General features: G+C 43.6%; 6 protein-coding genes across 6 annotated transcripts; 1 reads left to right on the plus strand and 5 right to left on the minus strand.

Moving 5' to 3' along the window:
* Positions 1–75: 75 nt before the first annotated feature.
* Positions 76–2,845, minus strand: IL334_003074 (uncharacterized protein; the record flags this gene model as incomplete). Its single annotated transcript, XM_062934810.1, has 7 exons — positions 76–285; positions 378–494; positions 582–705; positions 822–1,189; positions 1,249–1,318; positions 1,394–2,103; positions 2,186–2,845. 7 exons carry the CDS (start codon positions 2,843–2,845, stop codon positions 76–78), a joined length of 2,259 nt encoding a protein of 752 aa, XP_062790861.1.
* Positions 2,846–3,236: 391 nt separating this feature from the next.
* Positions 3,237–5,988, plus strand: IL334_003075 (uncharacterized protein; the record flags this gene model as incomplete). The annotated part of the gene is made up of 7 exons (XM_062934811.1): positions 3,237–3,438; positions 3,510–3,816; positions 3,888–4,612; positions 4,690–4,860; positions 4,932–5,172; positions 5,240–5,630; positions 5,692–5,988. The coding sequence occupies 7 exons, from the start codon at positions 3,237–3,239 to the stop codon at positions 5,986–5,988; spliced, it is 2,334 nt and encodes a 777-aa protein (XP_062790862.1).
* A 1,188-nt stretch (positions 5,989–7,176) lies between these two features.
* On the minus strand, positions 7,177–8,040 carry IL334_003076 (uncharacterized protein; the record flags this gene model as incomplete). Its single annotated transcript, XM_062934812.1, has 1 exon — positions 7,177–8,040. One exon carries the CDS (start codon positions 8,038–8,040, stop codon positions 7,177–7,179), a length of 864 nt encoding a protein of 287 aa, XP_062790863.1.
* Positions 8,041–9,180: 1,140 nt separating this feature from the next.
* Positions 9,181–9,624, minus strand: IL334_003077 (uncharacterized protein; the record flags this gene model as incomplete). The annotated part of the gene is made up of 1 exon (XM_062934813.1): positions 9,181–9,624. The coding sequence occupies one exon, from the start codon at positions 9,622–9,624 to the stop codon at positions 9,181–9,183; it is 444 nt and encodes a 147-aa protein (XP_062790864.1).
* Positions 9,625–10,466: 842 nt separating this feature from the next.
* IL334_003078 (uncharacterized protein) lies at positions 10,467–11,327 on the minus strand (the record flags this gene model as incomplete). Its single annotated transcript, XM_062934814.1, has 1 exon — positions 10,467–11,327. The coding sequence occupies one exon, from the start codon at positions 11,325–11,327 to the stop codon at positions 10,467–10,469; it is 861 nt and encodes a 286-aa protein (XP_062790865.1).
* An 880-nt stretch (positions 11,328–12,207) lies between these two features.
* On the minus strand, positions 12,208–13,012 carry IL334_003079 (uncharacterized protein; the record flags this gene model as incomplete). Its single annotated transcript, XM_062934815.1, has 2 exons — positions 12,208–12,620; positions 12,682–13,012. The coding sequence occupies 2 exons, from the start codon at positions 13,010–13,012 to the stop codon at positions 12,208–12,210; spliced, it is 744 nt and encodes a 247-aa protein (XP_062790866.1).
* Positions 13,013–13,489: the final 477 nt, after the last annotated feature.

Here is a 13,489-nt window from a genome sequence, read left to right on the forward strand (position 1 = left end):
GTACACCCGGTGAAGTTTTTATCAAAAGAAGTTGAAAACAATTACAGATATATTCCCACGAGACCCCAGTGAAAATCATCTTCCTACTCCCGCTGGCATAGGTAACCATTCTCTACTTCCTGAAGGAGTACCGAATCTTCTCACCTCTTCAGGAGGTGGTCCTACCATTTTGCCAATCAGATAAGGTAGCTTACCACCTGGGCAAGCATCTTTAAGTAATGAGACATATCTCGCTAATTCAAGATGAAGTGTAGGATAGTACGTCGTCGAGGCTTTTCGTAGAGTCTGTTGGGGCACAGCGAATGTCAGCATCGTGTTCGTTTACAGATTCTACTATTTGTGGAGAGTAACAATGCTATATTGATAAGAGAACTGACCACTAAAATCCTGTCCATACCTGAACTCATCAAGTCGGAATGTAGCCTCGTCGCTGCATCCGTATCTTCTATAGCTTGATAATGACATAGGGCATTCAGCAACTTGAAATGTATTGTCTATTCACGCGAAAGATTTAGTCAGCTCAGATATCTCTCTCGCTCGATTGGCTTTCTGATGACAGGCGCCATATGAGATCTACTCACAACGTAGTTCATAGCCTCGAATTCTACACCTCCAGTAGCACCACCAGGGGCTACTGGTTTCTCTACTGAATTCTCATTGACTTCTGATAACTCCCAAAGAGTATTCGAGGCATGACACATAACCCTATAGTTCGCACCAGTTTCAGTTCCGCTCACAGAAATGGAGATTCGTGAAATGCTCTTTTCACCGTGTGTAAGGAGTGACTGGGTGTATTCGGACACGAGCATGAGTCGACTCACCAGAAATAATCCCTGCAGATATCACTCAATTCCCCTACCCAGGCTTTGAAGACTCTTGGTCTATGAGCTTTAGTGACGAATTCATGATGATCTTTGGTTGGGTCCGGCAAGTCAGGCACTAAAAGTCTTCTGACCTCGTTGACTATATTCACTCGTGCTTGAGAGGAAGTTGCTCGGTCAAACGTTATTGACGTTGATCTCTCACGGGATGATGAAGATGAGGGAGGGAAAAGGTCGAAAAGGAACAACCAAAGTTCAATTATTATCTGTCTAGAAGCTAAATCGCCAGGTTTCTTTTCTGAAAATAGTAAAGTCGAGAGTGAAGGAAATGGTGCTGGGAACTGGGATCGCAACGCTCCTTTGCCGATCTGCACGGGCAATAACAAGTCAGACGTTTTTTCTTTACGCCGATAGACCTTAAGCTTACCTCTGAAGTGGACAGTGCTTTGACGCATCTGAGGAGCTCGTATAACATCTGATCATCATGCTGTTCCTCCCTATCCCGCGACGCAAATTTATCAGCACTTCTATCTGTGCATTGAACCGAATGCGATCACAGGAAAGTCACTCACCTCCATTCTATATCCAACAGATCCTTCAATTTTTCTAAAACCAGCTCATAACCTTTCATTTCGATAAATTGACCAACCCAATTTGTACTTTCATGCCTTAGTAACATTCGTAACTTTTTCGCTTTACCGATATCCATGTTCATATCTGTTCCTTTGTGGGCTTTCAACCATTGAACGAATGAATCAGGTTGTTCACCTAACGAGATACCTAAACCTTTGCCTGAAGATTTGCCCAAAGACGTGACACTTCCATTTGAGTTTGACGGACTGAATAATGACATTGACATGGGTCTTGAGCTTGAGGAAGGTCCAGATGATCCTCTTGTAGTCGCAGGTCTAGGCGAGTCCATCGATTGACCTCGAGTCGTTCCATAGTTCAGAGGAGGAGACATCATTCCGTGATTTTTGTCACTCATATTGGGAGAAGCAACGATCACAAATCCTTCGCCTCCTACATCATACGTTTTACCTACTTGAGGTGAATTGCTGGGAGATTGGACCTCGGCTGATGATTTGGCTTTCCGAAGTAAAGGCGTTGAAAGCCTTTTCTTCAATTTAGGAGTATCTTTTGGTGTCTGAGGAATAGGTAAACCCAATGAAGATAAGATTGTGGGATCTGAGTTGAAGGTAGATAGGAGAATAGATGTTTTCACATCTGGTGAAACGGTTGCGAACTTTTGTCGAACTGTAGCTGGAACTTGAAGGGAGTCCTACGTCGATAGCACAGATTAGCATAGCCTATAGCATATGTAAAGATGGCCATGTGTCAAGTCGAAATAATATGGTACTCACCAGGAGATGACTAAATTGCGTTTCAACTTCACTCTTTGATTCTCTCATCTGAGGGACATAACTTTCTTTGGGAGTTTCTATTTTATGTTCTTTTGGTGAAGGTGATTTTTGGTGTTGGTGTTGGTGTTGGTGTGCCCAAGCCAAGTTGGCACTGGGTTGTCTTGGAGGAGGCATATTTCCTCTTATGTTAGTTTTTGAAGTTTCTCGCAATGATGAATCCCTTGATCCAGAAAGTGTACTTGAACCCGAACCAGAATTTGAGTTCGTACTTTGAGATGTTCTGGGTAGAGGTCTAGAAGATACTGAAGCGTAATTTATCTTTTGTGATTTCGGTTGATTAGCTCGGACGTCGATTTGATGTTGATTGGGATTTGGCATGGACGATCTATGATGATTGTTACTCATGATGTGTGAATGATGAGGATGAGCAGGGGAAGATGGATGAGGTGAAGGATGATTTGGTCTCTGAGGAAATGCTGCTTGGGGTTGTGGATATTGTTTAGCTTGATCTGCTCGAACGGGCATCCCGGGAGTAACCATTGGAGGTGGTCTTGATCCAGATGGTCGACGAAGCTGAGGTTGGATTTGGGGTTGGGGTTGGGATTGGGATTGGGATTGGGATTGTTGTCGACCTTGACTTTGAATGTGAGCAGACGACATGATGATGAAGCTAGCTTCGTGTCAGTCCCAAGGAATGTACAGGATGTATGATGGTGCTGAAGATGGGTTTGGAATGAACATAAGAAGGTTGAATGATATGATATGTTATCACGGTGAACGAGGGAGGAGGAGGGGGGGGGCTTTTCAGCTTGTTGACTTTTGATTTGGACATTCCCACGTGGTGTTAATCTGCACTAATACAATAAAAAGCAGTCGCCTGACAATCCGCCACATTCGATAATATTCCCGTAATTCCGCCACACTCAACTTACGCATGGGATCCATCTTCTCGTGTGTATTGGGAGATTTCAATATTCTTACTGCTGAATTCAATATCATTTTGCTATCTTTCCAACATAAGCCTGTCGAAGCAGCATTGGCCATTCATAAGATGTCGGCCCTCAACCTCCCAAAGCCCGTGAACACTTATGCGGGTGAAGATGAGCTTAGACAAAAAACGAATGGAGTTGAAACGAATGGGAATGGAACACCTGCCGCTGAAGATGAAGAGCTGGCCATGGATGACGATAAACCGCTTAGAGCCAGTGATAAGTTGAAAGTGGGAATCATCTACCCTCCGAGAGAAATCAGAAGTGAGTGCTAGCTCCCGAAATGTTTATGGCAGTATGGGACTGTGAAGCTAATTAGTACTGGTGACTTACAGCTATCGTCGATAAAACTGCAAATCACATTTCTAAATCACCTACACCTCTACTGCTCGAAGAGAAAATCAGAGAACATCAAAAGACAGATGCGAAATTCGCATTCCTAAATGATGCTGATCCATATCATCAATACTATCGATACATGTTAGTGAAAGTCAAGGAAGATGCAGATGATGCCGCCGCTGGAATATCATCTACTCCAGCACCAGAAGAGAAGAAGGAACAGAAAGAAACGATATCAAATGCTTATGAACCTAAATCGTGGGAATTCTTAGTCGATTTACCTGGTGTGACTGCTATGGATCTGTGAGTCTCTTTTGTTCATGAGTAAAACATGTGTCGGGTCTCATAACTGACCGTGTTCGATGTATGCTTAGGGATATTCTACGACTTACGGCCTTATTCCATGCTAGACGAGGTAGATCTTTCCTTTCCTCCCTTTCAGTGAAAGAAGGTAGAAACTACCAATTTGATTTCCTACGACCGACTCATTCACTATATGGATATTACAACCGTATGGTCGAGTCTTATCAGAAAGTAATGCAACCTCCACCTGGGTTGATTGAGAATTCGGTGAAAGAGGCTAATGATCCAGAGGCTAAATGGAAGACATTGGAAGAAGCTAGGAACAGAGCTGAGTGGGAAAGAGGTAAAAGAAAGAGGGAAGATGCTAAAGCTAAAGAAGAAGAAGAAGAAACAAAAGCTTTCGCTGCTATCGATTGGCAGGATTTCGTTACAGTTGAGACTATTGAATTCACACAAAACGATGAACAACTGGAATTACCTCCACCCACATCAATAGACAAACTACGAACGATGAGTATGGCAGAAAAGAGAATGGCCGCTATGGTAATGGAAGAAACGGGTGCAGGACCAACTGGACCAGAATCATATAATAATAGTCAAAATCGTGAAAATTTCAATAATCACAATAATAATTATAATAATGATGAGATGGAAATCGAAGAAGATGATGATGAAGAAGAGGAAGTCAGATTACAACGTATTAAAGCTGAACAAGAACAAGCTAGAGCGAAAGAAGTGCAAAGAGCTGCTCTTGAGAACAGAGGAATGAAAATCAGGAAAGATTATGTACCGAAAGGTGAGCACATACATTCACTCATTTTTTCTTTCATATTTGCTTCGATAAAACTGATATGAACCGATGAACCAATTCAGGTATTCAACGTGGTGGAGCTGTTCAAACACTCAAATGTCCAAATTGTGGTCAATCAATCCCAGAAAACGAGTTATCAGAACATATGCGTATCGAGTTGTTGGATCCAAAATGGAAAGAACAGAAGAGGAATTTGGATATGCGAAGAGCTCAAGCACAACAACTGCAACAAGGTAAGTATTGTTGCACTGAGCAGGACACATTCGGCATGATGTACGAAGCTGACTTGAACTGACTCAATTAGGTGCGGACGTCGTCGCATCGCTCAAAAACCTGGCACATGCAAGAACCGATTTGTTCGGAGACGAGATGGACGAAGCAGAAAGGAAGCGAAGAGAAGAAGAGGAGAAACAGAAAAGACGAGAAAGGGAAAAGATTATTTGGGATGGTCACACTGCATCTGCGGCCAAGACAGCGGAAACGTTCCAGAGCTCTTTCAGTGTGGAGGACCAGATCAGGAAGCTACACAGCAGGATTGGTTTGACGTGAGTCACATGACAAGCTTCAGATATCTTGATATATCAGCAATTGCTAACCGATTGTCATACACAGGGAAGCGCCTACCAATGCTGCAGGACCTCAAATTGGACCGGGTGCTCCTGGACAATCACAAGCTATTCCACCACCACTGGCAGCTGGTTTGCAAACTCCAGGTGGAGGAACAGCGTATTCAGGAGCAACGATCTCCGCCGCTCCTACTGGACCCTCGACCAAAGAATATATTTCAACACCTTACGATCCCTCATTCTCACCTGCTAATCAACCACCCTCAGCTCCTTCAGCCCCATCCATACACCCTTCACGAATGGCAGCTATCAATGCTGCAGGTGGATCATCTCCTGTCACGGGTCAGACTAGACCTTATCAGGATGACGGTTCAGCGGACAAACCAGTTTTCAAGAGGCCTAAGATCGAGAAATTACCCTATGGTCAATTATACACTGTGAGTCAAAGTCTCGTCATGGTCATCGGAACGCGTACTGATGGCTTTGATTGTTGATTAGGAAACCGATTGGACATCATTACATCCTGATCCAATAAGTATCTCAATTCAACTACCTAATATGCCAGAAAAACCAGAATGGAAATTGAATGGATCGATAATAACAATCCCAGATTTGACAGTAAAAACACTATTCTCAACTATTAGAGAAAGGATTAAGCGAATTGTTGATGCCGATTTACCAATTTCAAGAATGAGATTAGATTATGGAGCCAAAGTCATGAACAACGCCAGTACACTAGCTTCGGTTAATTTAGATGACGGAGATTTATTGACTTTGGTATTAAAGAAGAAGTAAAACTATGGGACAGGAGTGGAGTAATGTATTTGTATTATTTGCAGATGCTTGTTGATGTCATGCAACCGTTTAGCTACTCAAAAGCTATTGATCGTCACTCACCTTTGATCTGGTTTATGGGTTACTGCAGAGCCCCTAGCGGAGAATCCACGCGAATCGATGATTCATGTGGTGACCATGTACAAGTATCTGTGTATCATCGCTACATGATCGTGCGAGTGATACAAACTTCACTGTAGAGGAAAGAACGAGCAACATAATGGCAAGACTTGCAATACTCAGGTTAAGACTTGTATCACCCTTGTCTAGAACCAACCTCTTAATTTGTTCTCGTAGATTCCTTGAGAGAGTCAAGCACCTCGTCGGTCTCGGTTGATCGCACGGACGGACCGAGAGTATTCCTCAAAAGCACCAAAAAGGTATCTGATTCTGACTCATGAAACCTCTCAATGATGTTTTGCTAATCTCTACAAATGTTCTCGAACCCTTGATTCTCGTAATGAATTGACGATTGATACGCCTCATTCAGATCCGCCTCCTCCAGAGTGATATCGTGAAAAGAAATTGGGCTTGCTCATGACTCCTATAAACACTTACTAGGCAACACAGACAGGTCTTGAATGTCGATCGGTGCAGTTCGGCACCTACTTCATCGCTAAAGTCAAGGAGTAGAGTTCAAAAATTTAAGTGGCGAATAAGCTAACCGGCTGCTTAGGATTCGTGAATTCAGGGGAACTGACTAAGTTGAATAGGTGTCCTCGATCTATGTCATGTATCTCTTATGGACAGACAGAAGACCCATTAGTTTTCAATATCCAAATAGAATTTTCAGTAAATCAAAAAGGATATTAATGTACTGTATGATATTTACCGCATGACGAGCCCTGACACTCCTTTCTTAACAAGCTGCATCATGTAAGGACCAATGAGGGTACATCGTTGGAAGGCAATGAGAGCTCGCACAACTTCGTTCACGCAATGCAGCTCTCCAATAGTCAGGTCTTGTCACATAGCAGGTCGAGTGCCGAGTGTAGCGATTGAGATATAAGGAGGCTGTCACACTGAATCTGATATCACAACATGCGCATGGAAATATGCTGACCATATATACAGATATTAAAGATCCCATTTCATTTCCCAGACCCAGGCTGTTATGAAAGTGAGTAATCCGTTGCGCCGAGTCAATCACTACATGTTCCACCAATCCACGAGCTTTTCCGAGTAATGGCCTCCTATCGACCAGTCGGGTTCAGAATTCTCATGTGTGTTATCAGAATGATCTGTCTTTGTCGGCGTGGTATGGTCTCTGGAATCGGATCCGCTCTCACTGGAAGGAGGTAGCGAACCTACAGGACAGAGCATTCTGAGTCTTTTCTCCTGAAATTGTGCCTTCCCGCAGATCGAATTCCAAGTGTCGACCTCAATTTTCAACGTTTTACGAAGCTGGCTGGTTGGGGAGAAGGAGGAAATGAGTTGTGTGATTTTCGTCACTGATTCATCGTGCTCTTTCTTCTTCATAATCATATCTGGTGGCCAGGATCCCTGTGTTGAGCTCTCACGGTTCAGAAATTTGCTTTGCAAGTCTTCTGATTGTTGGATATATTCTTTGGCAGATTGAGTTCCTGTGTTTAGAGCTGTCTTCACATAGGTTTTATACTCTGTTCTGTTGTCGAAAAGCTCTTTCCACTCAGCTCGCACTCTCTCCTGAATATCCAATCGGGTTCCAAGTGATGCGAGCTCCCTATCCTTCTTATTAAAATCGACAATGTTCTGACCACAGGTTTTTGCTTGGTATTCAGCTTTACCGACGGCTTCTCTGTATCTGACCAGATGATTGGCGCGTGATGTTTTTAACACGTCGGCCTGCTCTTCTAATTTATGGCGCTCCGTAATAATGTTATCATCGATGGTGCCCTTCGTCCATTCATAGTACTTGAAATTCAAGGCCCTGTTCGCTCTATCCAGTTCTGTGTCAGAATTCTTGAGCTCGATGAAAGCGTTACTAGCATTGGCCTCCAATTGTCCGATATCTATGTAATCAGTGTCCGACATGATGTAACGTTTCCTTATCTGTCAGTGTCGTAGTATGAGTGTGGTCGTACAAACAAAATGAGTATATGATAAAGAGGATGAACGTATGATTATGAATCGACGCTCGTGGCGGTGCTAGGGCTTTGATCAGTGTTAGTTAAGCTGAGATTGTCAAAGTGGAAGATAACGGTGGATAAGGAAATCAAGACTCCAGTGGGTCAGAGCGCCTGAAGATATGTGTTTTCTCCAGTTCTCATAACGTTGATATATATCATAGCTATCTCTTGAGAAGCACCTTGATTTTCGAGATTGGTGAAAGGAAAAATGAGGCGCAAGAATGACGAATTTTTGGCAAATGTGTAAATCCAGATCATCATGACGCTCGTAACACAAGCTAATTACGATTTCTCCTCGATGATCCTTAGATCGCCCTTTGAGACTCAGTACTAGCATTGGTGAATGGAAAGCTGGAGGACATTGACAATTCTGTGAGATTGCAAATTTCGCTCCTTTGGTGAAGACCTTCTGGACTTCTCGTGGGATGAAAAAAAACTCAAAAAGAAGATTCGTGAATGGCCCCAAAGAAAGATCAAGAGGGTCACGAGAAGAGTACGCTTCGGAAGATTGCAGACACAGATGCTCGTGACTGCAACTCACCATAGCCTCGTCAGCACTGTTCAATGGGGCCAGAACTCCTCGATGATGCTCTCCTTTGAAATGAACTCAATCTATTCCGACGCAGGGAAAGATAGTGCACGCAGTATAAAAGGAGCGTCACGGTCTACAGTATTCCTTTCCGGGCGGTTCAAGGTAGAACAGAAGCCTGATGATATGTTTGGGCTTGTCGTTTGTGAGTGAAAAGGTGTATCAAACGGTCTAAGGTTCAACATCGAGACAAGGCTGCCAACGAAAGCGTGCGAGCAACGATAGCAGCTACCAGGTTTACATCGGTTATACTGTACATGACGCACTGCTTTCTCTCAAAGTTCTCTCGATCACACCACCATGTATGTATACATTTCTCCTCCTCTGCTTTGAATCACGTACTGCCTCAATTACCATGTATCTGATACGTAAAAAAAAACGGGAAATGAAGGATAGCTCACTGGAACAATGAACGAGAGTTATAGTCATCTATGCTTTCTGACCTGCTGTGGGATACTATAGCAGGGAAGCTAAGGTAGCCTCATAGAAATCATCGATTTCTGCTTTGAAAGCGGTTATTGCACTTCTGTTGTGTGAGTTGGCGGTCGGGTTCACAGCAGGTTTTCGACCTCGAGTACTATAGTCAAGTTCAGCTTGCAATTTGCTTCTGAGCTCATCAATCTCTTGATCTCGCTTACTGAAGTCTACTGTAGTGTTTTCGTAGCTTTTTGCGACACTTTTGGCTATACCCTTTAACTCCCTGTACTTGGTCAGACGTTCCTCGTACTCAGACCTAAGATCACAAATTCTCTGCAATGTCCCCGAATTCCTTTCCGAAGTCTGTCTATTGAACTTTTTGAGCTCAACAAGTAAAGCGTTTCCCGTAATTTGAAGGTCTGTACAAGCCGTTTCGGCATTACAGACCAAAGTGTCCAAGTCAGGTAGCGAATCTTCCGACATGTCGTAAGATTTAAGAATTGTCGATATATCGTTAAAGGCATATGAGTGTTAGTAGAATGGGACTAGATACAGATAGTGCAGTAGAGGTGTATGGTTTGGGCGAATGAAGATCAAGAGAGCCAGTTTCAGCAATTGATTATGGCAATCATTGGTAGTTGTTCATATTTCATACTGTATACAGTAGATCCTTTCACGCCTGTCTATCTTCTGTAAGTCCTTTCACGCCTCCCCAGTCGAGAATGGAAAGAAGAAACACCACAAAAACCGGCCTTCCAAATTTACAGGTATCAGCTGTGCTGGCGAAGGCATACTTACCCTGTATATAGAAAAAAGATTCTTAGATAGTCTGCTGCGTCACCCAGAAAAGTTAGTGGAGACAGCAAAACAGAACGAATTTCCTGGAAGATCACATTTGGTTTCATGTGGACCCTTGGAGATATGGCGGGGATGTTCTCATGCTTGATTCAGAGGTCTCTGTCAGTCATGCGTCTGCAACTTTGTAGGTGGAGGCGAGATAGTGGTAGAGGAACCGATATATGAGCCACGAATTATCATCCTGATTGCGGCTCGAGGCGTGTGATACAGATGAGGGTCTTTTTGAGCTGTTCGCAAAAGAGATAGATAAAACAATTTAGTGGCTCTGTGGAAATAGGAATCTGGACAAGGTGCCAAACAAGATTGTGCAAGCAACAGCGATATATACAAAAACACATCTGCTGCAGAAGATACAGACTACTAGCACAACACACTCTACCATCTCTGACCCTTTTCCAAGGGTTCTTCATCAGATATCTGAGCGTGTACTTGCTCTTCCAGTAAGCTTGAACTCGCTCTGTCTAAAATCATTCTGCGCAGCCGAAGTCTATTTTAAATCCATCGTCATATCCTTCCAGCCACTCCATCGCTTGAGCCACGGAGCTGACCGTGGCTTGAGGTGTATTACCGTCCTTATGGTAGTTTGATTGATCAGGTAAAGACTCTGTGTCGTGTCCAAATTCCTCTTCACTTTGACTGAAACTTGGAGACAGGGTTGGCTCTTTAGGAATCCAAGGCGAATACGAAGCTTCCCAGCTGTCTACTTCAGATTGCACATGTTGCCACTCCTTGATGATGTAACGCAAAGCTCCTTGTGGTTCTGAATAGAGAGGGAGAAACAGAGTGGCCTCGGTGCACTTATCAGAGCTCTTCTTGTATCGAGAAGCCTTTGTGATACCATCGGTAGATGGCGGAGCTTCGTTGCCGTGGTTATTTTGCCTCCAGTCTGTACGTTCTTGGATATACTCATTCGCCGAGCTGATTCCTGATTGTAAAATCGTCTTTACATAGGTAGCGAAGCCGTCACTCGCTGCAAAACACTGCTTAGTCCGATTACGATTAGTATTTGTCTTTTCGTGCTCGGTCGTGAGCGTTTCGATGTGAGACTGGTCGATTTGTGAGCCCTGGCGGACTAAGTTGTTTGCCCATCGGTATTTTCCCGCATAGCGTTCAAAATTGCCTGTAAGCTCCTTGTGTTTGATCTCCATCTTTAGTAGTTCTTCAATATGTTCATCAGTGATCTGTTTCTCCTTTGTACATTCCATGTAATAATTAGAGGCAATCTCACTCCCTGCCGTCAAGTCAGCATAGGTCTTCACGATGGTCTCATATAGTCTTTTGAAAACAGCCGCGTCCGCTTTTGGATCTCCTTGAACTTTGTCTGACATGGTTCAACAGGAGTTATTGATTCATCCGTTTGCTTGAGAGTTCACAATCTCGCAAATGCGAACGGTATTTTGAATAGATAAGTATGACTGAGTAAGGTTATGAGTAGATTACCTCTGGCAAAATGTACTATCAATATGTAAGTGTAAATTGAAGTTTGAAGAAGTTGATTTCCAGTGAATGTGAGTGAGGTGGGAAGGGGCAAATATCTGCTGGTTCATCCAGCTCCGAGTATGAAAGAAGGGATGGATATTTATACGCACAACTTATCAAGTAGAATAGACTGCGATCCTTACATTCGGTATCGTCGACTCGCAGCCTTCCAAATCTATGAAGGGTAGGGGGAAGCATGAATAATAACCTACTGCCCTATTGCAAATACAATGTACGATGTTCTTATCCATGAGCGTTTGTGCGGCAAACATGACGTGTTTACTTTGATTCAGAAGGATGAGACTTGGATGGTCTGCTGCGAAATCCAGATATACTGAGTGGAGATAACTGGACAGAATGAACATCAAGGAAATATAATAGACTGCGCTTGGATCGATTAGCCTCTGACAAGAAGTCATACTCGGCTCGAGATATCGCTTAGGAGAGCAAGAGATATGTAGGCGGTCTATGAGAACGATCTGCGGCCTCATGTAGGCAACGATGGTAAAACAATGAGAAATGCCACTGCTGGAGATGACACACTGGCGGTGACATATCTACCGAAACTCCTACATTGATTACTGGAACCTGTACATGCCCATACATCAAAGTCCAATTTGGAGCTAAATCGCGATTAGCTTGAGGGATGAAGCAAGTATCGGATTTACACTAAGAGCCCTCCAACCATTGCATAGCATCTCTGGCGTAATTGTCCGATGCGGTCTGAGCCTAGATAGCTTGCTCAATTTGTGTTTGTTGGTCAGCACTTCCGGATCCAGTGATATGTGTGACTTCCTCTTCACCAGCTTGGGTGGAATCGGGAGACACTTCTGACTCTTCAGGGATCCAAGGAGGAGGATGCATTCTCTCCCATGTTCTTACCAAATCTTCGTCAGATAGCCATTGCTTCAAGGTCTTATCTAGAGTACCCGCCAGTTGGTAATCAGAAGAGAAGAAGGAGACAATTCTGGTGCACTCATCATATCTCTCCCTGTATCGGATAGCCTTTGCTATACCATCATCGTAAGCCTTCTCTCGATCACTCATGGAATCACTTGTTAAAGACATCTTATGCCATTTATCCAAGTCCTTCGATATATTCCTTGGCCGATTCAATGCCTTGTTCGAGAGCTGGTTGGGCCCTGTTGAAAGCCCACTTGGAAAATCCACGACTAAACATAAAATCTTTTTTATTGTGCAGACGTTCCTCCTCTGCAGCGAGCAATTGGGACCTCATTGTTCTGACACGAGACTTGTCTTTGTCTCTGTCCTGCTGATATTGACCAATCAGATCGTGGAATCTTTCAGCGTAGTGCTCAAAAGCGTGTGCGAGTGTATCAATCTCAGTGTCCATCTTCTTCAAGCTCTCCAACTCCTCATCGGTGATTTGTTTTCCTCCTACCCCATTCTGGTAACAACTCGAGGAGAGTTCGGTCGGAGCCGCCAGGTCCTTGAACGTCTTTTCGAGATATTTAAGTGCTTCTTCAGGTGTTGTCAGCTTCTCATATTGTTCGCCAAGATCAGTGGTAGACATTGTTCCTTCGAAAGATACAAATATATGTGGCTGCGGAGGAATCCTGCGAATTTGAAGTGGGAAATAAAATGCTTATTTGGATAAAATTGAGTAGCGGATGATACAAGTAGATTGTTGTGGCGAAGAAAATGATACAGAGTGGCAATGCATATCTATACATATGTTTGGTCAAGTACGAAGGGAGGACGATCCTTACATGAGATATCATCGCAGTGTAAGCCTTCCAGCGTGATGAAAGGAAGTGCAAAGCACGAATAATAAGCTGCTTGCTAGATTGCAAATGAAGTACCTAAACCGGGTATTTTTCCGTATTTATCGTCCATGTTCACGCTTGTCGTCAGCAGTAGAAGACTACTCAGTTTGTCCACCGACACTTCCTTTCTGGTGATAGGTACGAGTATGAGGGACGAGTGAGGCGCACTTGTATATGATGGCGGTGCACTTGCTAGGGTGTCACAAATCGTTATCATGGCGCAG

The sequence above is a fragment of the Kwoniella shivajii genome, chromosome 4 (assembly GCF_035658355.1).
Source record: "Kwoniella shivajii chromosome 4, complete sequence".
Classification (NCBI taxonomy): domain Eukaryota; kingdom Fungi; phylum Basidiomycota; class Tremellomycetes; order Tremellales; family Cryptococcaceae; genus Kwoniella; species Kwoniella shivajii.